Source organism: Sinocyclocheilus grahami, unplaced genomic scaffold, assembly GCF_001515645.1.
Source record: "Sinocyclocheilus grahami isolate Dianchi unplaced genomic scaffold, SAMN03320097.WGS_v1.1 scaffold99.1, whole genome shotgun sequence".
Lineage (NCBI taxonomy): Eukaryota > Metazoa > Chordata > Actinopteri > Cypriniformes > Cyprinidae > Sinocyclocheilus > Sinocyclocheilus grahami.
Window position 1 is genome coordinate 974,928 of NW_015505278.1, and position 24,658 is coordinate 999,585.

At 42.1% G+C, this 24,658-nt stretch overlaps 1 protein-coding gene across 1 annotated transcript in view; it reads left to right on the forward strand.

Moving 5' to 3' along the window:
* LOC107588157 (sushi, von Willebrand factor type A, EGF and pentraxin domain-containing protein 1-like) overlaps positions 1 to 24,658 on the forward strand; it is a 79,281-nt gene that overhangs the window by 53,123 nt on the left and 1,500 nt on the right. The window contains exons 26-48 of the mRNA XM_016276173.1: positions 56 to 254; positions 452 to 627; positions 757 to 881; positions 1,005 to 1,128; positions 1,386 to 1,556; positions 1,881 to 2,054; positions 2,990 to 3,109; positions 3,239 to 3,415; positions 11,823 to 11,907; positions 12,083 to 12,274; positions 12,477 to 12,644; positions 12,781 to 13,453; positions 13,627 to 16,346; positions 16,440 to 16,668; positions 16,784 to 16,939; positions 17,991 to 18,054; positions 18,188 to 18,361; positions 18,523 to 18,699; positions 19,031 to 19,225; positions 20,418 to 20,588; positions 21,949 to 22,044; positions 22,450 to 22,545; positions 24,116 to 24,209. Of these exons, the coding sequence (XP_016131659.1) occupies positions 56 to 254; positions 452 to 627; positions 757 to 881; positions 1,005 to 1,128; positions 1,386 to 1,556; positions 1,881 to 2,054; positions 2,990 to 3,109; positions 3,239 to 3,415; positions 11,823 to 11,907; positions 12,083 to 12,274; positions 12,477 to 12,644; positions 12,781 to 13,453; positions 13,627 to 16,346; positions 16,440 to 16,668; positions 16,784 to 16,939; positions 17,991 to 18,054; positions 18,188 to 18,361; positions 18,523 to 18,699; positions 19,031 to 19,225; positions 20,418 to 20,588; positions 21,949 to 22,044; positions 22,450 to 22,545; positions 24,116 to 24,209 (6,556 nt within the window). The remainder of the gene's footprint in view (positions 1 to 55; positions 255 to 451; positions 628 to 756; positions 882 to 1,004; positions 1,129 to 1,385; positions 1,557 to 1,880; positions 2,055 to 2,989; positions 3,110 to 3,238; positions 3,416 to 11,822; positions 11,908 to 12,082; positions 12,275 to 12,476; positions 12,645 to 12,780; positions 13,454 to 13,626; positions 16,347 to 16,439; positions 16,669 to 16,783; positions 16,940 to 17,990; positions 18,055 to 18,187; positions 18,362 to 18,522; positions 18,700 to 19,030; positions 19,226 to 20,417; positions 20,589 to 21,948; positions 22,045 to 22,449; positions 22,546 to 24,115; positions 24,210 to 24,658) is intronic.

A 24,658-nucleotide genomic window follows, 5' to 3' on the forward strand; every position in this document is an offset into this window, starting at 1 on the left:
GATATATATATATATATATATAAAATCTGTGGTCTTTTCCCTTTTTTTCAAACAGAAATGCCCTACTCCTTTGATCTGGAGTTTGAAGTTTCTGGTATCCACGGTTACGTGATGATGGACAGTCACATGCCATCCCTTACACAGATCACATGTACATTATGGATGAGATCATCAGACACTGTTAATTATGGAACTCCCATCTCTTACGCTGTGGAGGGAAGTGACAATGCCTTCCTCCTCATTGACTATAATGGGTGAGAGCTTTGTTTAAAAGTTGCAAAATTTGCATTTACGCAACTAAATTAAATACATGCTATGACCTGTTTAACATTTTTACATTATGTAAGTTCACTTTACCTACACCTTACTCTTGTTTAAAGGTCACTCTTTTTTTTTTTTTTTTTACATTCTCCTCTTTTCCTCTTCCCTTTTGTTTCTGGTTTACTTTCAGGTGGGTCTTGTATGTTAATGGAAAGGAGCGGATCACTGACTGCCCAGCAGTAAATGATGGCCTCTGGCACCATATTGGTGTATCATGGCGCAGCAAGGACGGTGATTGGAGAGTTTATATTGATGGGAGCCCTTCAGATGGAGGGAAAGGACTATCAGTTGGCACTACCATACCAGGTTGACCTTTTTACCTAATAAAGAATGAAAACACACTGTCGGTTCAAGACACTTTTATTGCTTTATGGTGCTTCAAAGAGAACGTGTGTCCAGAAACTGAAATGTTTGCTCTATACTTACTTTAAACAGGAGGGGGTGCTCTGGTACTTGGACAGGATCAGGACCAGAGGGGAGATGGCTTCAACCCAGTGGAGTCCTTTGTGGGCACTCTTAGCCAGCTTAATATATGGAACTATGTTTTAACACCACAGCAGGTAACCGTTTATACATATTCCTTATTCTTACTCTTAAGTTAACAGAGAACAGATCCCTGAGACTGGAAAAAAAAAATCTGAACTGCTCAGATCAGAAAATAATCATATTTCTACTATTCTTAGATCAAGTCTCTGGCCAGTAGCTGTCCACGTGATCTGCAGAAAGGGAACGTGTTTGCATGGCCTGACTTCTTAGGAGGGGTCACGGGCCGAGTAAAGACCAGCAGCAAGAGCATTTTCTGTGCTGGTAAGAATCAAGTCAAGTTATATATTATTATCATTCAATCATGTGTGTGCATGGGAGAACAAAACACTGCAGGCCTTGTAGTGAATTTTCCTTAATACTTCTACCGCACAGTAACAATAGTACTCATATTTTTTAATTTTATTAACTCATATAAATAATTATAAACTTTGAGAATAATAAATCAAAAATCAGTGCCATAAATATGTTGTAGTGGTGAGAAAGTGTAACATTTGTTGTCCATTGTTTTGGTCTTTTAGACTGCGCCCTGGTGGAGGCTTCTGTTCCTCAGCTGCGCTCATCCAGTAAAGCTGTGAGTCCGGGCTCTAAGGTGCAGTTCTCTTGCAGTCCTGGGTTCTATCTGGTGGGGGAGCCAGTGCAGCAGTGCTTAAACAGAGGCCAATGGAGCCATGCAGAGCCAATATGTGAACGTGAGTGATGGGAATGCACAGATATGCAACAGAAGACACACAAAAGTATACGCTGGCTGTTTAAACCACCACACGTTCAAAATGACCATTACAGCCACATATACAACAATATACTTATGCTGTACTGATGAACAATGTTTAATGTTAATGTTAAATTTAACATTTTCATACACAGATAAACACATACCATAACACAAATAGATACAAAGTTTGTGCACATACTCACATGTACTTCATATACACACAATGTAGTACTAACATTACTCATTACCCAGTACCAGGACCATCATTAATCTGTACCAGGGCCTTTCTCTTTATCTGTAGGTGTGGAATGTGGTCCTCCGCCTGACCTGGAGCATGGGCAGTATCATGGAGAGGATTTCTATGCTGGGAGCACAGTGCTTTATCAATGTAAACCAGGGTTCTACCTGCTAGGGGAGAGTAAGATGTTGTGTACCAACAATGGTAAATGGATTGGCAACCCACCTGCATGTCTGGGTAAGATGAGAATAATAAATCAAAAATCAGTGCCATAAATATGTTGTAGTGGTGAGAAAGTGTAACATTTGTTGTCCATTGTTTTGGTCTTTTAGACTGCGCCCTGGTGGAGGCTTCTGTTCCTCAGCTGCGCTCATCCAGTAAAGCTGTGAGTCCGGGCTCTAAGGTGCAGTTCTCTTGCAGTCCTGGGTTCTATCTGGTGGGGGAGCCAGTGCAGCAGTGCTTAAACAGAGGCCAATGGAGCCATGCAGAGCCAATATGTGAACGTGAGTGATGGGAATGCACAGATATGCAACAGAAGACACACAAAAGTATACGCTGGCTGTTTAAACCACCACACGTTCAAAATGACCATTACAGCCACATATACAACAATATACTTATGCTGTACTGATGAACAATGTTAAATGTTAATGTTAATGTTAAATTTAACATTTTCATACACAGATAAACATATACCATAACACAAATAGATACAAAGTTTGTGCACATACTCACATGTACTTCATATACACACAATGTAGTACTAACATTACTCATTACCCAGTACCAGGACCATCATTAATCTGTACCAGGGCCTTTCTCTTTATCTGTAGGTGTGGAATGTGGTCCTCCGCCTGACCTGGAGCATGGGCAGTATCATGGAGAGGATTTCTATGCTGGGAGCACAGTGCTTTATCAATGTAAACCAGGGTTCTACCTGCTAGGGGAGAGTAAGATGTTGTGTACCAACAATGGTAAATGGATTGGCAACCCACCTGCATGTCTGGGTAAGAGATTCACAGCAAATCAGGGAAAGAACCTGAAAGAGGCGTTGAATAGACAATAGGTCTATACCAGAGTTATCAAACATCACTATACACAGGTGCATCTGGAACATCATTTTACATTTTGTTTGTCCTTTGTTTTTGTGTTGGTTTGTGCTTATGTTACAGATGTGGACGAATGTTCTCTGGGCTCTGAATGTGATGAACATGCTAGTTGCCAAAACACTGATGGCTCTCATATATGCACCTGCATACCCCCTTACAGTGGAGATGGAAGAAACTGCACAGGTAACACAATCTCATAAATTGAACATTTAAAGATTCAACAGGTACAACAGATGACTGCGCTTCCAGCTCACACAGTAACATGTTTAATAACTGAAGACAATTATTTTTGTTTTTCTTTATTCTCACTAGAGCCAGTAAAATGTAAAGATCCAGGTTTTCCTGAGTTTGGGCACCGTGAGGGCAGTAATTTCATCATGGGCAGTGAGGTGGTCTTTTCCTGTGAGGAAGGCTATGAGTTGATTGGCTCATCCCATCTATGCTGCACAGAAGAAGGAATTTGGAAGGGAGATTTCCCATACTGCAAAGGTAGGCCTAGCTTTCAGATCTGTCTATTGATGCTACTGTTTGTTTACATATGGCGCTTTTGCACTGCATGGTATGGCTCGGTACGGCTCACTTTTGGGGGGTTTTCCACTGTGTACAGTACCTAGTACCAAGTACTTTTTAGTAGCACCTCAGTTGAGGTTCCAAGCGAGCCGTACCAATACTAAAATGTGATGTGTAAACACTGCAGGTCACTGATTGGTCAGCATCAGCCACTTCAGTATCATTTGTTTGCACGACTTGCTTTAAACGACCGTCACACGTAACTTGAAAAAGAAATGGCTGTATCGTGGTCAGTAGATGAGGTGGCAGTGCTACTATAGTGATAAGCTGAGCCGAGTTGTACCACTCAGTGGAAAAGCGCCAATAAACTACCATTCAACTTTTGGGGTTAGTAAGATTTGTTTTTAAAGAAATTAATTTTATTCAGATAAGTACCATTAAAATGGAAAAAATAAAATAAAAAATAGCATCACAGTTTCCACAAAAATAATAAGCAGCACAATTGTTTCAACATTGATAATAATAAGAAATGTTTCATGAGCACCAAATCAGCATATTGGAATGATTTCTGAAGGATCATGTGATCCTGAAGACTGGAGTAACGGCTGCTAAAAGTTCAGCTTTGCCATCACAGAAATAAGTTACATTGTAAAATGTATAGAAAAGAAATAAGAAAAGTTATTTTAAATTGCAATAATATTTCCCAACATTACTGTTTTAATGCATTTTTGATCAAATAAATGGAGCCTTGCTGAGCATAAAACATAAAACAATCGTACTGATCCCAAATGTTTGAACAGTAGTGTAGCAAATAACAAAACAACGCAAGCACACATAACAATTACTTGAATATAATTCTTGTTTTATTTTTCACTAAAATTAAAGGAGCCAAGCTAATGCTGATGGAAATATAATGGAAATATGCTGAATGTTATTGGTAATAGTAACAAACTAATTAGAGCTTGTCTTGGGATCCAAATGGTTCTGTGTAAATGTATATGTAATCCAACCATACACAGCACACATACATTGTTTCTCAATCTCAGTGGGAAACTGACCTGATTCTAGAGTGTGTATATATAGGTACCTCATAAACAATTGTTCGGCTTTGTTGAGTCCATGTTACTGGAACAATTTAGTATTTTATATTACCAGCAAACTGAGCATTATCCTGAACCTCAGCCAGCAGCTTTTATGGGGCTTTTATGTCTTGTCACCTCAACTCACATTACTGTATGTCAATCAAAGTTACATGTATTTTGTTTTGGCGGAGTCCCAATACACTCCGAATGCATTGTTTGTTTTCCTGACATAAGAGAATTTAAAGGGGTCATGAACTGAGAAATAAAAATTCCCTTGATCTTCTGACATATAAGAGGTCATTGTACTGTGAAAACTTCCTGTAAGTTTCAGAACTCAAAACTTTCTCGTTAGTCTAAAAACAGCTTATATTGAAGCCAATTTGCCAAAACAAGGTTGTGGATTGTGCCACTTTATGATGTAATAGTGTGGCTAAACCCCACCTCTGCAGAAGAAGATCAACGCCTGCTTCTACATCACTGCCTGTTTAGCCCCGCCCTTGGATTCACGCATGTAGTGTAAATAAGGAGAAAGGGAAACACAGGTCTACACAGAAACCAAATGATAAAGATGCTCAGAAGACAACAAGATGCTGTACAGTGCCAAGTTGTGGAAAAAGACAGAACTTGGTCCTTTGTTCCCTTCAGTTTACCATGGATTCCTTTACAAACAAGGCACAATATGGATTTTTAGTAAGATTGAAACTAAAAGACTGTAAATGCTGTATGACTATCTGACACAAGTGTGAGTAACAATTTTTATTACGTGGTCACTATTGCTTTGTTATTACAGATCGTTTGATATATACTAAGAATTTATTTGTTTGTAACCTGATAACAGCAGCGTCCATCTGTGAAGGATGTAGGCTGTCAAACATACACAAATGTTAGCCAATCATAGCAGTGGCCGTTTACGTCAGTCTACAATCTGCCACACCTATTCAAACAGAGCATTCCCATGAGGGGGGTCAAAATAGGACAGAAAATAGCCTATTACTTCTAAATTATGATGTTTTTGATGTAAAAATCTTGATAACATTATTAGTGGACCTCAGAGAGAACAGTACAAAATAATAAAAAAGTCAGTTCTCTTTCAAATATTCGTTCGGTATCACACTATGGGAATCGCCTCGGGTGTGACCAATCCTAGAAGCACCAATTACACCACATCTGTCAGTTGACAGACCAATCGCGAAAGTGATGCGGGAGTCCCGCCTCCCTATATATATCACTGCATAACGGTCCCTACCTCATTCTCATTCTCTTCCCTGTGAAGATCTTTTGGAAGCTAAATTCTAGGTTGCCCTCTGTTCAGGATTAGCTGCTTAACTGTTCTTAGACGAGCCGTCAAGCGGGTGTTTTTCACTGTCAAGGTGGAAACTATTGTTAAGGACAAACGAGCGAATTAACGTGTTACGACGAATTCTCTGGTATGTCTTTTTTCTAAGCGACACGTTGTGGTGAGCTTAGCGGCTTGATAAAGAATGGACACGACTATTAGTTCCGCAAGCGGGGCTGCGACGGGGAAAGATGCCTCACGTCCTTGTGCATGCGGAGCAAGTATTTCAAGCAGGGATTCTCATCCCCTATGTATTGTATGCCTGAGGGTGAGACACTCTCAAGCAGCACTCGCGAAGCCCGAGTGCTGTCTGCACTGTTCCCTTCTTCCGTCAAGGGTTCTGGAGAGAAGAGTGCGGGTGGCAGCTGCTAATAAAGGAGACCCCGAGACCCCGGACGAATATGCTTGTGTCTCATTTGGAGAGCTTAGGCTTCAAGATAAACAAGGCAAAAAGCTGCCTGGTGCCCTGGTGCCCGATAGTCTATCTAGGCCTCAGACTGAACTCAGATCGGTATCAAGCGTTTCTGTCAGAGGAGCGCATCAGGTCAATTCGCAGATGTCTATCCCTTTTTCAAAAAGGGAACAAGGTCCCATTCAGACTGTGTTTACGCCTTCTAGGGCTGATGGCCTTAACAGTCTCGGTTGTTCCTTTGGGACTGTTGCGAATGAGAGAGTTTCAGAATTGGACAGCGGCACAACACTTATGTCCAAAACGCCACCTCAACCGCAGAGTGATGGTGTCACCACTTTGCATGCGTGCTCTCCGTCATTGGAGAAACCGCTCATTCCTTGAATCAGGGACAGTCTGGGTGCAGTTTCCATGAGGAAGGTGGTAACGACGGACGCGTCGCTTTCAGGATGGGGTGCAGTGTGCGAGGGCAGAATAGCGAAAGGGAAATGGCCCGTCTCGCTGCAAAGCGCACACATAAATTACCTAGAACTGTTAACAGTGTTTCTAGCTGTGAAACATTTTGTGCAGTTTCTGCGGAACCACCATGTTCTGATCAGATCAGACAACACGACCACGGTGACATATATAAATCGCCAAGGGGGTACACGCTCTCCTCAGTTTCACAGTCTGGCACAGAAACTGATTGTGTGGGGCAGGAAACATATTTATTCATTACAGGCAACGCACGTCCCGGGAATAATGAATGCGGGGGCGGTTCTCCTGTCCAGGGGAAATCCTCAGTATGGAGAATGGACACTTCTCCCTCAGGTAGTTGGCCAGTTGTGGAGAAGATTCGGCCGCGCTGCCGTAGATCTCTTCGCATCGCATGAAAACACTCACTGCCCTCTGTTCTTCTCGCTAGCGAGGGATGGTGCGCCTATGGGTGTGCACCTAGCGCACCTGTGGCCAAACGTACTGCTTTACGCGTTTCCTCCGCTAAGTCTGATCGTACCAACTCTAAGAAGGGTAAGGGAGTGCGGTCACTCAGTCATACTGATTGCCCCGAACTGGCCGGGGAAATTGTGGCTGACAGAGATAGTGCAGCTCCTATGCAACCAGCCCTGGCCTCTCCCGCTGCGCAGAGACCTCCTTTCAAAAGCGCGCGGGGAGATTTTTCACCCTGCCCCTCTTTCATCTGCAAAGTGGGTTAATGAACTTCATGCTTTGTCGGTTCATAACTCCTGTATGCAGTTCACAATGGATTACTCCAGAGTGTCTCTCAAAACTAATACAGCGTTCGTGCCTAAGGTGAGCGAGTCAGCTCTAGCCTGTAATCAAGTGGATTTATTGGCTTTTCACCCGCCGCCCTTTTCGTCACTAGAAGAAGAGTGGCTTCACTGTTTGTGCCCTGTCAGTGCATTGTGTTGCTATGTAAACAGAACGAAAGCGCTGCGGAAGAGTAATCAGTCATTTGTTTCATGGGCTGATTCTCATAGGGGTAAACCTATTTCTCGTCAGCGCCTGTCCCACTGGGGTATATATTGTATATTATATTGGGTTATAATAGCATGGGTCTTAGTCCTCAAGAGAGGCTGAAGGCTTATAGTACCCGAGGCTTGGCCACCTCCTGGGCATTGTTTAAGGGCATTTCAATTCAGGACATTTGTGCGGCGGCGAGCTGGGCATCGCCACACGATTTTGTCCGATTTTATAGGTTGGATGTTACAGAGCCGTCGTTCGCTCATTCCATCCTAAGTGTGTAAAAAAAAAAAAAAAAAACACTCGTACAGAGGATGTTTTTATTTTCACATGTCTCCGTTCTATTCTGGGAATAGTGGAGGGCTTTTATTCTTATGTTATCACACATCACAGAGTTGGTTGACATGCCTGCTTCAGACAGCATATCTGCAATACAGCAGTTGTCTATATCCCATAGTGAGATAAAGAAAAAAAACAGGTAGCCCATCTGAATTAGGACATTTAGGCTATTCATCTAATAGTAGCCTACCAAAATCTTATTAACAGTAGAAGTTAAATCTTACTGTAGTCTTCAAATCTGGGTATGGTCTTACGTTTTAAAATCACAAAGGGAGTTTGGTCCCATCAGGCTAACGTGACAGTCACGACTCATGCAGCTGTAAGCTTTTCTTTTTCTTTTGTTTTTACTCGCGATCTTTACAACACGCAATACATTACGTATTTCATGGCACACTCGTTTTATGCGTATTTGGCGCCACCTATTGTTGTGGGTGTATTATTTGCGGGAGTCCCGCCTCCCTATATATATCACTGCATAACGGTCCCTACCTCATTCTCATTCTCTTCCCTGTGAAGATCTTTTGGAAGCTAAATTCTAGGTTGCCCTCTGTTCAGGATTAGCTGCTTAACTGTTCTTAGACGAGCCGTCAAGCGGGTGTTTTTCACTGTCAAGGTGGAAACTATTGTTAAGGACAAACGAGCGAATTAACGTGTTACGACGAATTCTCTGGTATGTCTTTTTTCTAAGCGACACGTTGTGGTGAGCTTAGCGGCTTGATAAAGAATGGACACGACTATTAGTTCCGCAAGCGGGGCTGCGACGGGGAAAGATGCCTCACGTCCTTGTGCATGCGGAGCAAGTATTTCAAGCAGGGATTCTCATCCCCTATGTATTGTATGCCTGAGGGTGAGACACTCTCAAGCAGCACTCGCGAAGCCCGAGTGCTGTCTGCACTGTTCCCTTCTTCCGTCAAGGGTTCTGGAGAGAAGAGTGCGGGTGGCAGCTGCTAATAAAGGAGACCCCGGAGACAGACACGAATATGCTTGTGTCTCATTTGGAGAGCTTAGGCTTCAAGATAAACAAGGCAAAAAGCTGCCTGGTGCCCACTCAGGAGATAGTCTATCTAGGCCTCAGACTGAACTCAGATCGGTATCAAGCGTTTCTGTCAGAGGAGCGCATCAGGTCAATTCGCAGATGTCTATCCCTTTTTCAAAAAGGGAACAAGGTCCCATTCAGACTGTGTTTACGCCTTCTAGGGCTGATGGCCTTAACAGTCTCGGTTGTTCCTTTGGGACTGTTGCGAATGAGAGAGTTTCAGAATTGGACAGCGGCACAACACTTATGTCCAAAACGCCACCTCAACCGCAGAGTGATGGTGTCACCACTTTGCATGCGTGCTCTCCGTCATTGGAGAAACCGCTCATTCCTTGAATCAGGGACAGTCTGGGTGCAGTTTCCATGAGGAAGGTGGTAACGACGGACGCGTCGCTTTCAGGATGGGGTGCAGTGTGCGAGGGCAGAATAGCGAAAGGGAAATGGCCCGTCTCGCTGCAAAGCGCACACATAAATTACCTAGAACTGTTAACAGTGTTTCTAGCTGTGAAACATTTTGTGCAGTTTCTGCGGAACCACCATGTTCTGATCAGATCAGACAACACGACCACGGTGACATATATAAATCGCCAAGGGGGTACACGCTCTCCTCAGTTTCACAGTCTGGCACAGAAACTGATTGTGTGGGGCAGGAAACATATTTATTCATTACAGGCAACGCACGTCCCGGGAATAATGAATGCGGGGGCGGTTCTCCTGTCCAGGGGAAATCCTCAGTATGGAGAATGGACACTTCTCCCTCAGGTAGTTGGCCAGTTGTGGAGAAGATTCGGCCGCGCTGCCGTAGATCTCTTCGCATCGCATGAAAACACTCACTGCCCTCTGTTCTTCTCGCTAGCGAGGGATGGTGCGCCTATGGGTGTGCACCTAGCGCACCTGTGGCCAAACGTACTGCTTTACGCGTTTCCTCCGCTAAGTCTGATCGTACCAACTCTAAGAAGGGTAAGGGAGTGCGGTCACTCAGTCATATTGATTGCCCCGAACTGGCGGGGGAAATTGTGGCTGACAGAGATAGTGCAGCTCCTATGCAACCAGCCCTGGCCTCTCCCGCTGCGCAGAGACCTCCTCTCACAAGCACGCAGGGAGATTTTTCACCCCGCCCCAGACAAAGTTGCTCTTTGGGCTTGGCCCGTGAGAGGTTAAACTTAAATGCTACTGGGTTGCCTCCGAGGGTGATCGAGACGATTCAGACCGTGAGGGCTGCCTCGACGCGCTCTGCTTACGATAGGAAATTTAATGTTTTCGAGCAATGGTGCTCACATAAGCACATTGTTCCGTTTTTCTGCTCTGTCGCAGATGTTATGTTTTTTGCAAGAACTTTTGGATAAAGACAGAGCTTTTTCTACCGTTAAGGTGTATCTCGCGGCGATTTCTGTGTGTCATGTGGGGATTGACAATAAACACTATGGGTCGATACCCGCTGGTATGCAGGTTTATGAGGGGTGCGCGGCATTTGAAAAGGGTGTCAAAACCACTGATTCCGCCGTGGGATCTGTCTGTGGTCCTTAACGCACTATCCCGTACACCTTTTGAACCTATAGACAGCAGCGATCTGAAGCTCCTTTCGCTAAAGATTGCATTATTACTGGCTCTTTCATCTGCTAAGCGGGTTAGTGAACCTCATGCTTTGTCGATTCATAACTCCTGTATGCAGTTCGCTATGAATTACTCGAGAGTGTTTCTCAAAACTAATCCAGCGTTCGTGCCTAAAGTGAGCGAGTCAGCTCTAGCCTGTAATCAAGTAGATTTATTGGCTTTTCATCCGCCTCCCTTTTCGTCACCAGAAGAAGAGCGGCTTCACTGTTTGTGCCCTGTCCATGCATTGCGTTGCTATGTAAACAGAATGAAAGCTCTGCAGAAGAGTAATTAGTTATTTGTTTCATGGGCTGATTCTCATAAGGGTAAACCTTTTTTTCGTCAGCGCCTGTCCCACTGGGTAGTGGAAGCTATTATATTGGGTTATAATAGCATGGGTCTTAGTCCTCCGGAGGGGCTGAAGGCTCATAGTACCCGAGGCGTGGCCACCTCGTGGGCATTGTTTAAGGGCGTTTCAATTCAAGACATTTGTGCGGCGGCGAACTAGGTATCGCCACACACGTTTGTCAGATTTTATAGGCTGGATGTTACAGAGCCATCGCTGGCTCATTCCGTCCTAAATGTGTAAAAAAAAAAAGTCCCAGTCCTATTCTGTGAATAGTGGAGGATTTTAATTTTTATGCTATCACACATCACTGAGTTGGTTGACATGCCTGCTTCAGACATCATATCTGCAATATGGGAGTTGTGTATATCCCATAGTGAGATACCGAACGAATGTTTGAAAGAGAACTTTAGGTTACTCACGTAACCCCGGTTCTCTGATAACATGAGTGAGGTATCTCACCATACTTCCCTCCTTGCAGCAGCATGGGGAAGAGATATGCGGAGAATGAGGTAGGGACCGTTATGCAGTGATATATATAGGGAGGCGGGACTCCCACATCACTGTCGTGATTTGTCTGTCAACTGACAAACGTGGTGTAATTGGTGCTTCCAGGATTGGTCACGCCCGAGGCGATTCCCATAGTAAGATACCTCACTCATGTTATCAGAGAACCAGGGTTACGTGAGTAACCTAATGTTCATGACCCCTTTTAATGCAGTGATTTAATGCATTTTACTGAAAACACTGAACATAAGCTGTGTCTAATGATTTCCCCCAACAGCCCTTTCCTGTGCACATCCCACTCTCCCTGAATATGGAATCATGAAAGGGTCAAACTTCACATACGGAAGCAAGGTGACTTTCAGGTATCACTGTTAGATGTAGAGTCAGTTTCTGGAGGTTATTGTATAGCTAATTTTAAAAGATCTGTTTAAATATGGGAGAGACTATTTTTGTTTAATAGGATAATGAGAAAGGAAAATATTTTTTTGTGGGTTGCTTTGTATGCAAATAATCTTTGAATTTTCTGCTCTGCTGCAGTTGTGAGAAGGGGTATGTCCCTCAGGAGCCAATAGAAAGCCAGTGTCAATCTGATTTGAAGTGGAGCAGAGAGCCCCATGTTTGTCAGCCTGTTACCTGTGGTGAGCCCCCAGTGGTTGATTATGCTGAGTATACCCTCAACGGGAAAGTGTACCTCTCCACGCTAACCTATACCTGCATAGAAGGATACAGGTAAAGTCTGATACATTTTTATCACTTTATGACTTTATGAAAATAGTAGCAGGAACAGTATAGGACAGGGGACCAATATTGGCATGTTGGCCATAGGTTACCGACCCCTGGTATAAAAAAAACATTTTTGGATGATATGGTTGCTTTTTACACATCTAGATGTCAGAGAATGTATTGACTTTCCTTTTTTTTTGGTGTAAAGTTTGCAGGGTGCCATGGAACTGAAGTGTGAGTCATCAGGAGAGTGGGCATCTCCTCCCCCCATCTGTGCCAGAGTGGACTGTGGCAAACCTCCTCCTTTGAAGGATGCTGTGATTAAGGGCGACAACTTTACACTGGGTAGCATGATCATCTATGTTTGCAAAGAGGGGTAATTAACTTCATGTATACATATTTTTGTTGCCAGTGGATTTGATCTGTTTGTTTGATGCCCTATTAAATATCTATTTCAATCACTCTAGTAATGACATGATAACAATGATTTGTAAAATATTGTCTTATTGTAGTTACACCCTCCTTGGTGTAGAAACTCAAGAATGCCTCCCAAGTGGCAACTGGACTCATAATTCTGCTCAGTGTGTGCCTCGGTCTTGTGGACCACCACCCCAAGTTGACCATTCCCTACCTGACACTGGACACCAGCTTTTTGGGGATACTGCTATCTACTTCTGCGATGACGGCTACACTGCTGGTAACAATACAAAACTGTTCTGCAATTCCCAAGGTGTTTGGGCTCCCCCAGATGGATTTGGCATTCCTCACTGCATTGCCAACTTCTGCCAGCGTCCCCTGGATTTACCTCATGCCATTCTGGACTCCATCAACAAACCAAAGTATGCAAGCAACACAGAGGTCAGCTACAAGTGTGAGGAGGGATTTGTTCTCAACACAACAGGAACCCTGAAGTGCATGATAGGGGGAGAGTGGACACCCTCACCTTTGGACATTGGCTGTATGCCTGTCAGATGCTCAAAGCCAGACAGTATTGAGAAGGGCTATGTAAGTGGGAACAATTATAATTTTGGAGCGGTGATTGCATACAGCTGTGATAAAGGATATTTCATTCGAGGAGAGAAGAGGAGAATTTGTAAAGCCAACGGTGAGTGGGGAGGTGTCTTGCCCACATGCCAGCCTATTTCTTGTCCCAGCCCACCTCGCTTGGCAAATGGCTTTATCCCGGTAAATACAATACTGTCTCCTAGTAATGCATAATATACTGGTACCAAATTGATTTAATATTTAGTGTTTTATTTTTAATTTTGCTGGTTAGCACGTTCTGAACCATTTAAATGTATTTCTTAATAATTGATTTAATCCATAATTACATATGTATGATAATTTTTTCCCCATAGGGCCAAATAAGAAAGAACGGATATGTCTACAGCAGTAGAGTGACCTATGCTTGCAATGATGGTTATCGCATAACCGGAAAGCCTGAACGTATATGCATGGCCAATAAGCAGTGGTCGAACAACAATCCTCCTGTTTGTGTCCTCCTCACCTGCCCTACCCCACCTGATATCAAAAATGGCCGTTATCATGGCTCCACATTTGAAGTTGGCAGCAAGGTGGAATTTGCCTGCAATGAAGGATATGAACTCATTGGAGATTATGTATGGACTTGTTTAAAGTTTGGAAATTGGGATGAGAGTGTAACCCCACGTTGTTCCCCAGTACAATGCCCCGAACCACCTTTAGAGGAGAATCACCTTGTACTGCGTGGATTAGATTCTGACTCAGGCATTGTGGAGCTTACTTGTGAGGAAGGGTATGTTCTCCATGGTGCACGAACTCTTCGTTGTACCCCATCCCAGGAGTGGAATGACTCTTTTCCTGTCTGCAAACAAGTCTTTTGTGGACCTCCACCTGAGGTTGCCTTTGGGGACCCTTCCGACGCACTGTCCTACTTTGGTAGTGTGGTGACCTACTTGTGCATGGATGGCTTTACACTCCGGAAGGAAGCTTCTGTCCGCTGCCAGGCAGATGGGAACTGGAGTAAACCTTATCCAGAATGCATTCCTGTTGAATGCACACAGCCTGAGGACATACCAAATGGGATTGTGGATGTTCAAGGACTAATGTATCTTAGTACTGCTGTCTATAGCTGTAAGGCAGGGTATGATTTAGCAGGTAACAGCACTGTGCTTTGTGGTCAAAGTGGACAGTGGATAGGAGGTGTACCTGTATGTCACCCTGTTAAGTGTGCTGCACCCAAGGAGATTCCCAATGGCTATGTTAGGTACACAAGGCTTCAGTTTAGCCAATCAGTTACATATTCCTGCCACAGGGGGTACCGCTTACAAGGCCCAGAAACCCTTAACTGTTTGGAGAACGGACAGTGGCACCAGGAGGCTCCTACTTGTGTGCAGATCTACTGTTCTCCTCCAAAACCAATTGAGAATGGCTTTGTAGAAGGACGGGATCGTAAGTTTGGGGTTACTATCTTCTATAGCTGCTTCCCAGGTTTCATACTAGTTGGTAATAATCATCTCACCTGTGAAGAACATGGCTGGTCAAGCTCTGAGCCCAAATGTATTCCTGCTGACTGCGGCCTGCCTCCGCATATTGATTTTGGTGACTACTCAAAGGTTAAAGAACCGTCAGCAGAAGACGATGCCCTTACAAGCCAACATTTACCAGTAGACAGCAGCTTTTTACATGGTTCCCTGGTTCAATATCATTGTCATGCTGGGTATGAAATGAATGGCGACATTGTGTTGATGTGCCAAGAAGATGGCACATGGAATGGAACTGCCCCTGTGTGTGTTCCGTCACAATGTGAGACTCCACCCAGCCCTGAATATGGATCAGTTATTGTAACAGATAGTGCACTTGGCAGCCTTGCGGAGTACAGTTGCGAGGAGGGTTATGAGCTCAATGGACAGACCATCCAACAGTGCATTTCTGGGAAGCAATGGAGTGATGACGCTCCTCGCTGTTTGCCCATCTCTTGCGGTAACCCTGGAGGCATTGCGAATGGTGAGGTGATTGGAAAATCCTTTCACTTCAAGGCGCTTATTCACTTTGAGTGCCATAAAGGGTTTGTCCTTGAGGGTGTTGAGACTAGAACTTGCCAGGTTGATGGAAAATGGGATAATAAAGCTCCATCGTGTAGAGCAGTCTCCTGTGGGCGCCCTGTTGTATCAAAGGATGTTTTAGTAAGAGGAGACGACTATACATTTGGAAAGAGGTTGTTGTTCAGCTGCAATCTTGGCTTCATCCTACAGGGAACACCAACCAGTGTTTGTTTAGCCAATGGCAGTTGGAGTGAGGCTCCTCCAAAGTGCCTTCCAGCCAACTGTGGTCAACCACCATTAATCGAAAATGGTCAAATAACAGGCACGGATTATGGTTACAATGGCATGGTTAGGTATGCTTGTGACATTGGATACGTCTTGACAGGAAATCCTACGCTAATATGCAGAGCTGATGGACTATGGGATGACCCTCCTCCGCGGTGCGACATAGTCACATGTGATCCACCTGAGGACATTAGCCATGGTTACCTGAATGGATCAAGCTTTAATTTCGATGATGTTGTGGAGTATATTTGCTTCCCAGGCTATGAGGTTGTTGGCAGTCCAGTTTTGCGATGTGCTGCCGAGGGTGTCTGGCTGGGGCAAGTTCCAGAATGCCGACCTTGTGTTTGCAGTCCCCCAGTTCTGAAGTACGGTGCTATTCTAGGCCGAGACCACACCTGTGGTGCAAGCATCTGGTTCCGATGTGATGAAGGCTACACAATTCTTGGCCCCACAGAGGCCATATGTGACAAGGGTGGAGTATGGAGTCCAGGAGTACCCATCTGCACCCGAGGGAGATGTTCCAGCCCTCCTCCAGCTGTGCCTAATGCTGTCGTACAAGGCAGTGCTGCCTACTCCATTGACACTGTCACTTACCGGTGTAGGCCGGGACATCATTTGAAAGGTTTTCCCCATCTTTCCTGTGGAAGGTTGGGCAGATGGGAAGAGCCAAACCTGAACTGTGAACCCATTTCTTGTGGAGTTCCTCCTCTTATCCCAAATGCAGAGACTGCTGGAGTGGTGTTAACCTATGGCAGCAAAGCTCAGTACAGGTAATCTGACATAACATAAACATCCAATAAAAACTCAATTGTATAAATAAAATTTCTGAAGAGCTTAAAACTGAATGTTTACACTTGACACAGGTGTAAAGAAGGTTTTGAATTAGCAACAAAGACAGACTCAATAACCTGTCAAAGTGATGGCACCTGGTCCAAACACAGCGTCAGATGTCGACCTTCACCCTGCAGCCTTCCTGCAAACCTCACCTATGTAGTCATCACAGGCAAGCAGCTCACACCTGTAGGGGGCACAGTCATAATCTCCTGTAGACCAGGGTACTATCTTGAGGGACCTGGATTATCTGAATGTTCAGTAAGTGATATGTCAAGATGATCGTTTTGTGTGGACACTCCTTGCTTTATTTGGTGATAATTTTGTCATTTTCTTATGATGTCTCAGGATGTTATTTCCCTTTTATTTGATCCAGGTCTCTGGCAAATGGTCTCCACCTTTTTCTTCCAAGTCTTGTGTGCCTGTTATTTGTGAGAAACCTCTCCCCATTCTCAATGGCTGGGTTGAGGGCAAGAGCTACAATTATCGAGATATTAGTAGCTATACTTGTCTACCAGGATTTGAACTACAGGTACATTATTTTTATTCATCCATTTTTCAAATGGCTTGTCCTATGTTAGGTCGCAGGGATGCTACAGCCTATCCCAGTGTCTCAGGTCGTAGGCAGGGAAAAATCTGAAGAAATGGCCAGTTCATCACAGGCATCAGACTAGGGCTGTGCAATTAATCGAAAAACAGCTTCGATTTCGATTTTGGCCTCCAACGATTATGAATATACAATAATCGCCCCATTCCGCCCCCTTTTCCAGCGCTGCAATTTTGTTCCTCCATAAAAGCCCAATTTCACGTGCAAATCAGTAAAATCATGTAACGTGACTTTTGTAAAATGGGACGTGCTTGATTTATAGAAATATATTTATTCATGTTTTATAAAGCGGGAAAGAGAACTTGCGCTGCTCCTCAGGAAGATATATGCGCTCAGAGACGGAACACAACACGGACATGTAAAGTCATCTTTTAGCTCAAGGTGCGCGCCTAAACGGTCAAATACACGCAAAAATGTGTCAAAATGTGGCGCCTAGTGATTATTCATGTATACCTTCGTCGGTCATGTAATAAATGAACATAAAGTGTTGAGAATGAAAATACGCATGTAACGGTAAATTGGATCCGTACGGCTCTTAAAGTGACAACGGGCTATATTTCTGCTGCCAACTGTGTGCTTAATATTAATCAAACAACAAAAGCCAAATTCTAAATCATACACTGCCCTTGTGTGAAGGACTTCAGTAGCTTTAATAAGAAACAAAAAAGTTTCATTCTTACAGTGAAGACTATGCTGTTTTATTTTACATTTGATTATTCATTTCTGTAGTAGTGATTACAATATTGGCCAAAATAATTGTGATTATCATTTTTGCCATAATCGAGCAGCCCTACATCAGACCTTATGTAGTTAAAACAAATTAATTCAGTGTCAACAAAGCTTAAGTTATTTTCCAATGAAACAGCATGAAAGTGAAGGAATATAAACTAATGCCATATTCCCCCCAAATCATTGCCCCAATAATTAAAGCAAAACCAAGAGAATGAATGATGTATTCTTATTTCTTGTCATCCAGGGTGATTCTGTTCAGACATGTCAAGGTGATAAAACCTGGAGTGGAACTCAGCCAGTGTGTGCTGGTAAGACTTTTCACAATGCAAAGCATGCTAAAGTTAAATGCTTAGTTACGAAAAGTTACGAAAATTAATGTATTATTAATATTATTATCATTCTGTTTAATCTCTAAACTCATCTTTTGTCTCTTGTTTTTAGCGGTGTCATGTGGTCCTCCAACTGTGGTTCCCCATGCAGTTACTGTGTCCAGTGGTCAGACATACCAAAGTATTGTGAGTTATATGTGTCATCCAGGGCTGAGTTTGGTTGGTTCACAGAACCTCACTTGTCAAGCAGATGGAAAATGGAGCTTACCTACACCATCATGTGAATGTAAGAATAGATAAACGGTCACTCTTTAGCTTTTAAGTAACCCAGTATAAATTATATAAAATCTTATGTATAAAGTCTTTCAGTGTTCCTCTATTTAACTTTTTTTATTATTTTCTCCTCCTTTCTCTTTTTCACAAATGTACATACACACAAATTCTCAGTTACAGGTGGCTGTGAGAGGATAACAGACTTACTGAATGGGAAGGTGCAGGAGCACAACCTGTCCAGCGGACATGCTCTTGAGTTTCACTGTGACAAAGGCTACACACTGCAGGGAGAGTCTCTCATCATGTGTGTGGGAAACGGCTCATGGAGTTCACCTTTCCCTGTCTGTATACGTATGTCAAGCACTATGGTTTTTGCAATACATTGTTTGTTCATTGACTTATTGATGTTTTTAGTTCGCAAGATTTTGCAAAACAGATCATTTTTGGATAAGTAATTTCACAACCCAATTGGTAAAAGACTTTTGTTAGGCCTTATCAATGAGAGCATTGCAGAATACCTGTTTTTCCAACAAGGAACACACAAACTTAACATCACATTTCTAAGAACTAATTACTTCATTGTTGATCTGATTTTTTTTTTGTTAGTCAGCAAAGCCATTCACAATATCAGATAAAATCGCTTGAAGATACAGTACATGACTCAAATCTTATCCCCCCACAGCCAAATCATGCCCCCCTCCTCCTGACTGGACTGGAGGTAGTGTCAACGCTACTCAGATGGTTTTCCTGGTAGGCCAGTCGGTATCAGTCAGTTGTCCTAAAGGTCAGCGGGTCAAAGGTAACCAGGGAAAAAGTATCGCTACCTTAACTTGCAGGAGTGATCAGACCTGGGCCCCCATCAGTGCAGTGTGTGAGAGTGAGTACAAACATTCGTTATTTCCAACTTTACTGTATTTTTCAGTGGCTTTACATGATAAAATTTCTTTTTTTTAAATAATTAATGTATATATATGTTTTTATAGCCCCAAAAGCATTTTGCACCAAAATGTCAGGAGAATTTATTCCCAAGTTAATTTCAGATTGTTTTTGGCATCTTCATCATCAGTACAGAGAGAATATCTATAATACATTTTCTTTGTCTTTGGGTCTTATTTCAAAGCATATTTTAGCTTCTCTCTTCTGCACTTTTCTATCCCATGTATCCTATGTCGTTCTACTAAACCTCATACAGTACGCACAACTTGCATATAAATAAAATAGAAAGCAAATCCTGATTTGGTGAGCTGGAAATTTGTTAAGTTGTAGTAGGTTAAGACACTCTGGACTTTGAGCCTATGCACTTCCACTACATGTAATCATTCTGACTCAAGCACAGCTGCTGATTACAGCAGCTTGAGGAGTAAGTTTGACCAATATCTTTTGTTCCTCATTCAGGCTGCAGCATCACAATTAATGCTGCTTTTCTTATTGCATGGTATCTCTATAATACACTATCTGTGTTTTGTTGGAAACTTCCACTTGTATTTTCTTCTGTTTGTGTTACTTCTGCATGTTATCATTCAAAATATTAGAAGCCTGCTCTCTCATAGTTAGTTAATGCTCCTTTGTTGTGTTGTATAATCTGTGATATTTTTATCCTTGACATTTTGCATGATAGCTCCGCAGTGTGCATATTTATTGACTCCTTTTTATCTTTTACAAACTTTTCAACCTGTTCATCCGGTTATTTTTTTTTTATCTGATTCTGTCAGTATGTGTATATATTAACTTTTCTTTCTGTGAGACACCTGCTGAATTTCACTCACTGCTTGTAGCATTACTATTTTCAGATATGGGAGGATACTATAAAATCATTTCTCAAATGTGCATTTCTCGTGCACCATCTCCTGTTTTGTTTGTATGTTCCCAACACTAATTAGATTTCCTGTTACACAAAAGTAATGTGGGAATTTTTTTTTAACTAAGATTGAAATGAGAGAGCATGAAAATGCAATTTCATAACCAAACTTGAAAGGCCCAAAGGCCTTTAGTTCTTCAATGGACTGCTCAGACATGCTGAGTATCTTCCTTTCTAATTTACTGGTCCGGTCCATTTTAATCACACACAGGGGTGTCCTGCGTCCCACCAATGTACGTGGCAAATGGGGTAGTCCGTGGGGAAGTGTTCCAGTTTGGAGATGTGGTGGTGTACTCATGTTACGCAGGCTACACCATGGAGGGTTCTAGCAGGAGTGTATGCTTGGAGAATGGCACTTGGACCCCACCCCCTACCTGCAAAGGTAGCACAAGGAACTGCCCTTAAATCCCACTTGGAGTTCTGACTTCAGCCTTTTTCTTCATCTTTTGCAAAATCTTGTGACTCCTTTTGACTGGTCTTGCACATTTACACATGTAAAGACAAGCACTGAGCACTTAAGACAATGGTATTTGGCCACACTGCTAGTTAATGGCTTCAGATTAACTAGCCATATGTGCACATTTGTGTTCCATACCCTTTCTGTACAATATTGTAAATAGACCATATTTAAGATGTTGACCTACGCTACCGTTCAAGTTTGGGGTAAGAATTTTGATATTGAAATGATGAAAGATATTTCATTGAAAAAAGTCTTATGCTTATAGGGCTGATTTTATTTGATTTCAAAATACAGTAAAACAGTAATGTTGCGAAATATTTTTGTATTTTCATTTTACATTTATAGCAGCCATTCAGTGTCACAGGATCCTTCAGAAATCATTCTAAAGATTTCAGTTTGGTGCTCGAGAAACATTTCTTATTATCAGTGTTGGAAATGGAAACAGTTGTGCTCCTTAATATTTTTTGTGGAAACTGATGCAGTTTTTTCAGGATTCTTTGATGAATACTGTAGAAAGTTCAAAATAACAGAATTAGTTTGAAAAACATTTTTTGTAACATTGAAAGTTTTTACTGTCACTTTAGATATATTAAATGCATGATTTTTTTTTTTACTGAGCCCAAACATTTGAACGGTAGTATAAGAAATAAGTCTTTGCATTCAATTATAGTACTGCCCCTCAAGCTCCTTATAAAATATAATTTTATAATTAATTTCAATAATTTAACAATAATAGTTTTAATTATGTCATTAAGTTATAGTACTCTATAGTCCCTTACAAATAAAAATAAACGGAGTGTTTTCTTTGGGTGCTATGCAGCGATATGCAGCTAACAGTTACTTAATGTCAAAGATGTTATTTATTGCATATTTTAGCATAGCTAGAATGTTATATTAACCAATCCAGGACCAGAATTTGTTTTATAATAGCCATTGAACAAAATCATTGTCCCACAGAGATGATAGAGATGGGCTTTGGTGTGGATGCCACTCTTTTCAACAAGGCATGATTTTTTTTGTTTTAATTTTTGGCATGTTTTAACATTGTACATTACATTCCAAGACACTTTCAGTCTCGGAGTCGTTGGCTTGTTTGGTTTGTGTGCTTGCGGAAACTAATTCTGATCAGTCCAATTACCCACTGGTCTTAACGTCTAACAGCACTTCTTTGAATGCTGCATGTCTTTGTATGGTAATTTAGAATTATGTTAGGACAATGATTGTACTGCTATTTGTTGTGATTGTGTCCGTTTCATCAATCATGTTTTGTGTGTTTGTACAGCTGTCTGTTGGCTCCAGTGCCAGAATGGAGGTGTGTGCCAAAGACCAAACACTTGCTCCTGTCCAGATGGATGGATGGGCCAATTTTGCGAGGAGCGTAAGTACACTCACAAACATGTGCGATAACAACAGCAGCACTCATAAACAGAGATTATTAATATTTCCAAATGACAGCAGTCCATTACTTAAGGCACCATTTCATGGATCAATAATATCATGCATCACAATAGTTTCTTACAAAGTATTGCTCATTAACAATCACCCCACACACAAAGCTGCATTTCTCTCTGTGGCTTCCAAAACTGTTGGGTGTGGTGTCTATACATGCATGAATGTTTGGGAAATAGAAAGAGACCAAGAGGTTTAAACAACATTTTGTCTCATACTGAAGTTGAAAAATTGCTTTTAAAAAGCTGACTTAACACAGATTATTCTGATTATTCCTATGTCTCTTCAACCCAAATGTCACACAGTTTCATACTGCATGTGCTTTTTCCTGCAGCGATCTGCATCCTACCATGTCTCAATGGAGGACGCTGTGTAGCTCCATACCAGTGTGAATGTCCAACAGGATGGACAGGCACACGCTGCCATAATGGTAAGAGTGAGTGTTTGTGTATGATGACTTGTGATCGTCATCAAGAAAATGTATTACATAAATGATGTTTAGTAGCAGAACTAGGTAACTAGTCAGTGCAGCCTCTAACGAGTGAGTAATTAAATAACAAATCTACAACACTGAGGAAGTAGGAACATCAGCTGCTTTATTCAGTCCTGCCAAGCTGAGATGAATGAAACATCTGAAATTAGTGATAACCTCACAGCATTTAATTATAGCCGATTTATTAAGTCTTGCGAACATCTGCCATTTAAGCTATCTATAATCTTGGAGGTTAGTATAAGTCTTAGTTCAACTATAAAAGGTGCTATTTAGGGAAATATCTCTCACCAGACATCATGCTAAACAAATTACATTTTAGAGTTTAAAAGTAGGGTGGCGTGCAGGGGAGTGAAGTGATTGGAGTGATTACAGACAGAAGGAACATCAGCATTGGTGAATATGAGTATAGTGTGTATTAGCGTGTAGATTTCAATTTCTGCACAGTCTAATCTAATTGTCATACTCTTCGAATTTCATATTAAGAAATTCTTTTAACCCAAAAAGCAAATTATGCTCCCTTCGAACTGGTTTTCTTTAAAATACAAATCTTTGTAATCCCAGGCTATCTGTAATCAGAAGCACATTTATAACTGGAATATAATTTAATTTCATTCACATGTGTTTCATAAACACATAATCATTTATGGATTACAATCCGCCATCAAAATGATACATTTAATTATTCTGGCTGCTGTGAGAAAAGGCTATAAACGATCGGCCACCTGCAGGATCCTCACATGCGATAGCCTACTAGCCAGGACAACTTCTTTATGTTTACAGACGTGACGTAATGACGCAGCGGCATGCTCAAATTTCCTGTGTAAACCTACCCGTACCACTCAAATTAGAAAACATCATTATAAGCTAACCGTTGTGAATCGGGCTAAAGTAAGGCGATAGATTTGAACAAAACATCTAACAGGTGAAAAAAATATTGAATGACTTGTAAAGAACAAGAACTCATTTACAATACCACACACATTGTATTGAGACCACCACCAGCAGGACTGTAAGTCCATGCATTTAATGGTCTCTAAAGCTGCAGTACCAAGACAAACAAACCTACAGTACTTGCTGAGTTGCTCAGATACATTAAAGCAAACTTGATTTGCTTTTGCAGACTCAAGTACAGTATTTACTATATGTTACCTGCAGTGTTTGGTCTACAGGTTTTACTGATAACTTGCTGGTTTTCGTTCTGCGGTTGGGTTCAGACTCTTTGTGTTTTATCGGTCTTGACCAGTGTTGATTCATACGAGGTGTCTGTCAGGACAAAGGTCTGTAGGACAAAGAGGAATCCTGGAAATGCTCGATTCCTCTGAAATTACAAGGGGATAAATGTTCCCTTTTAAGAACCTTTCTGGTTGTGCTCCAAAACAGACTATGTGAACGTATGTGTTAAAGAAAGAATGTGGTTCCTCTCCTTTTTTTTTTATTAGAAAGAGACAGTAAATATGCACTGAATTAGTGGTGAATGATTGGTTGGTTTTTTTTTATGTGTTCTTAGCGGTGTGTTCCATGCCCTGTTTGAATGGAGGCCGGTGTATCCGACCCAACAGGTGTCACTGCAGTCAAGGATGGGGAGGATATGACTGCTCTAGGTAAGCCACACACAAAATAGGTATATTTGACATGTTCCTCTGAAATTACAAGTATTCAGCAAAGTATTCCCTTATTGGATACACAAAAATTAAGCTCAAAATTAAGACACACCCTTTTCCTCTACAGTGGGTCTTGGGTTGCCATAGTTACGTCAGCTAAGCAGAGCTATTACACACACACATACACAGCCTCCAAAATATATGAGGAGGTCGTCATTGTGATGTTTATCTAAACACAGGAAGCCTAACCTTTATCCTACTTGCAGCTGCACAGTTCTTCAGGTTATAATAGCAACACCTTTTGAAAGCGTAAGTGAAGCACACACACATATATATAAGCATTTTCCATCTTAACAGTTGTCAACCAAAATATAGTGACACCTGTTAGCTACGTCGCTTTGACAGGATGTTCTCTAACAGGATGTCAGTTAAACTGCCTAGCTGCCCCC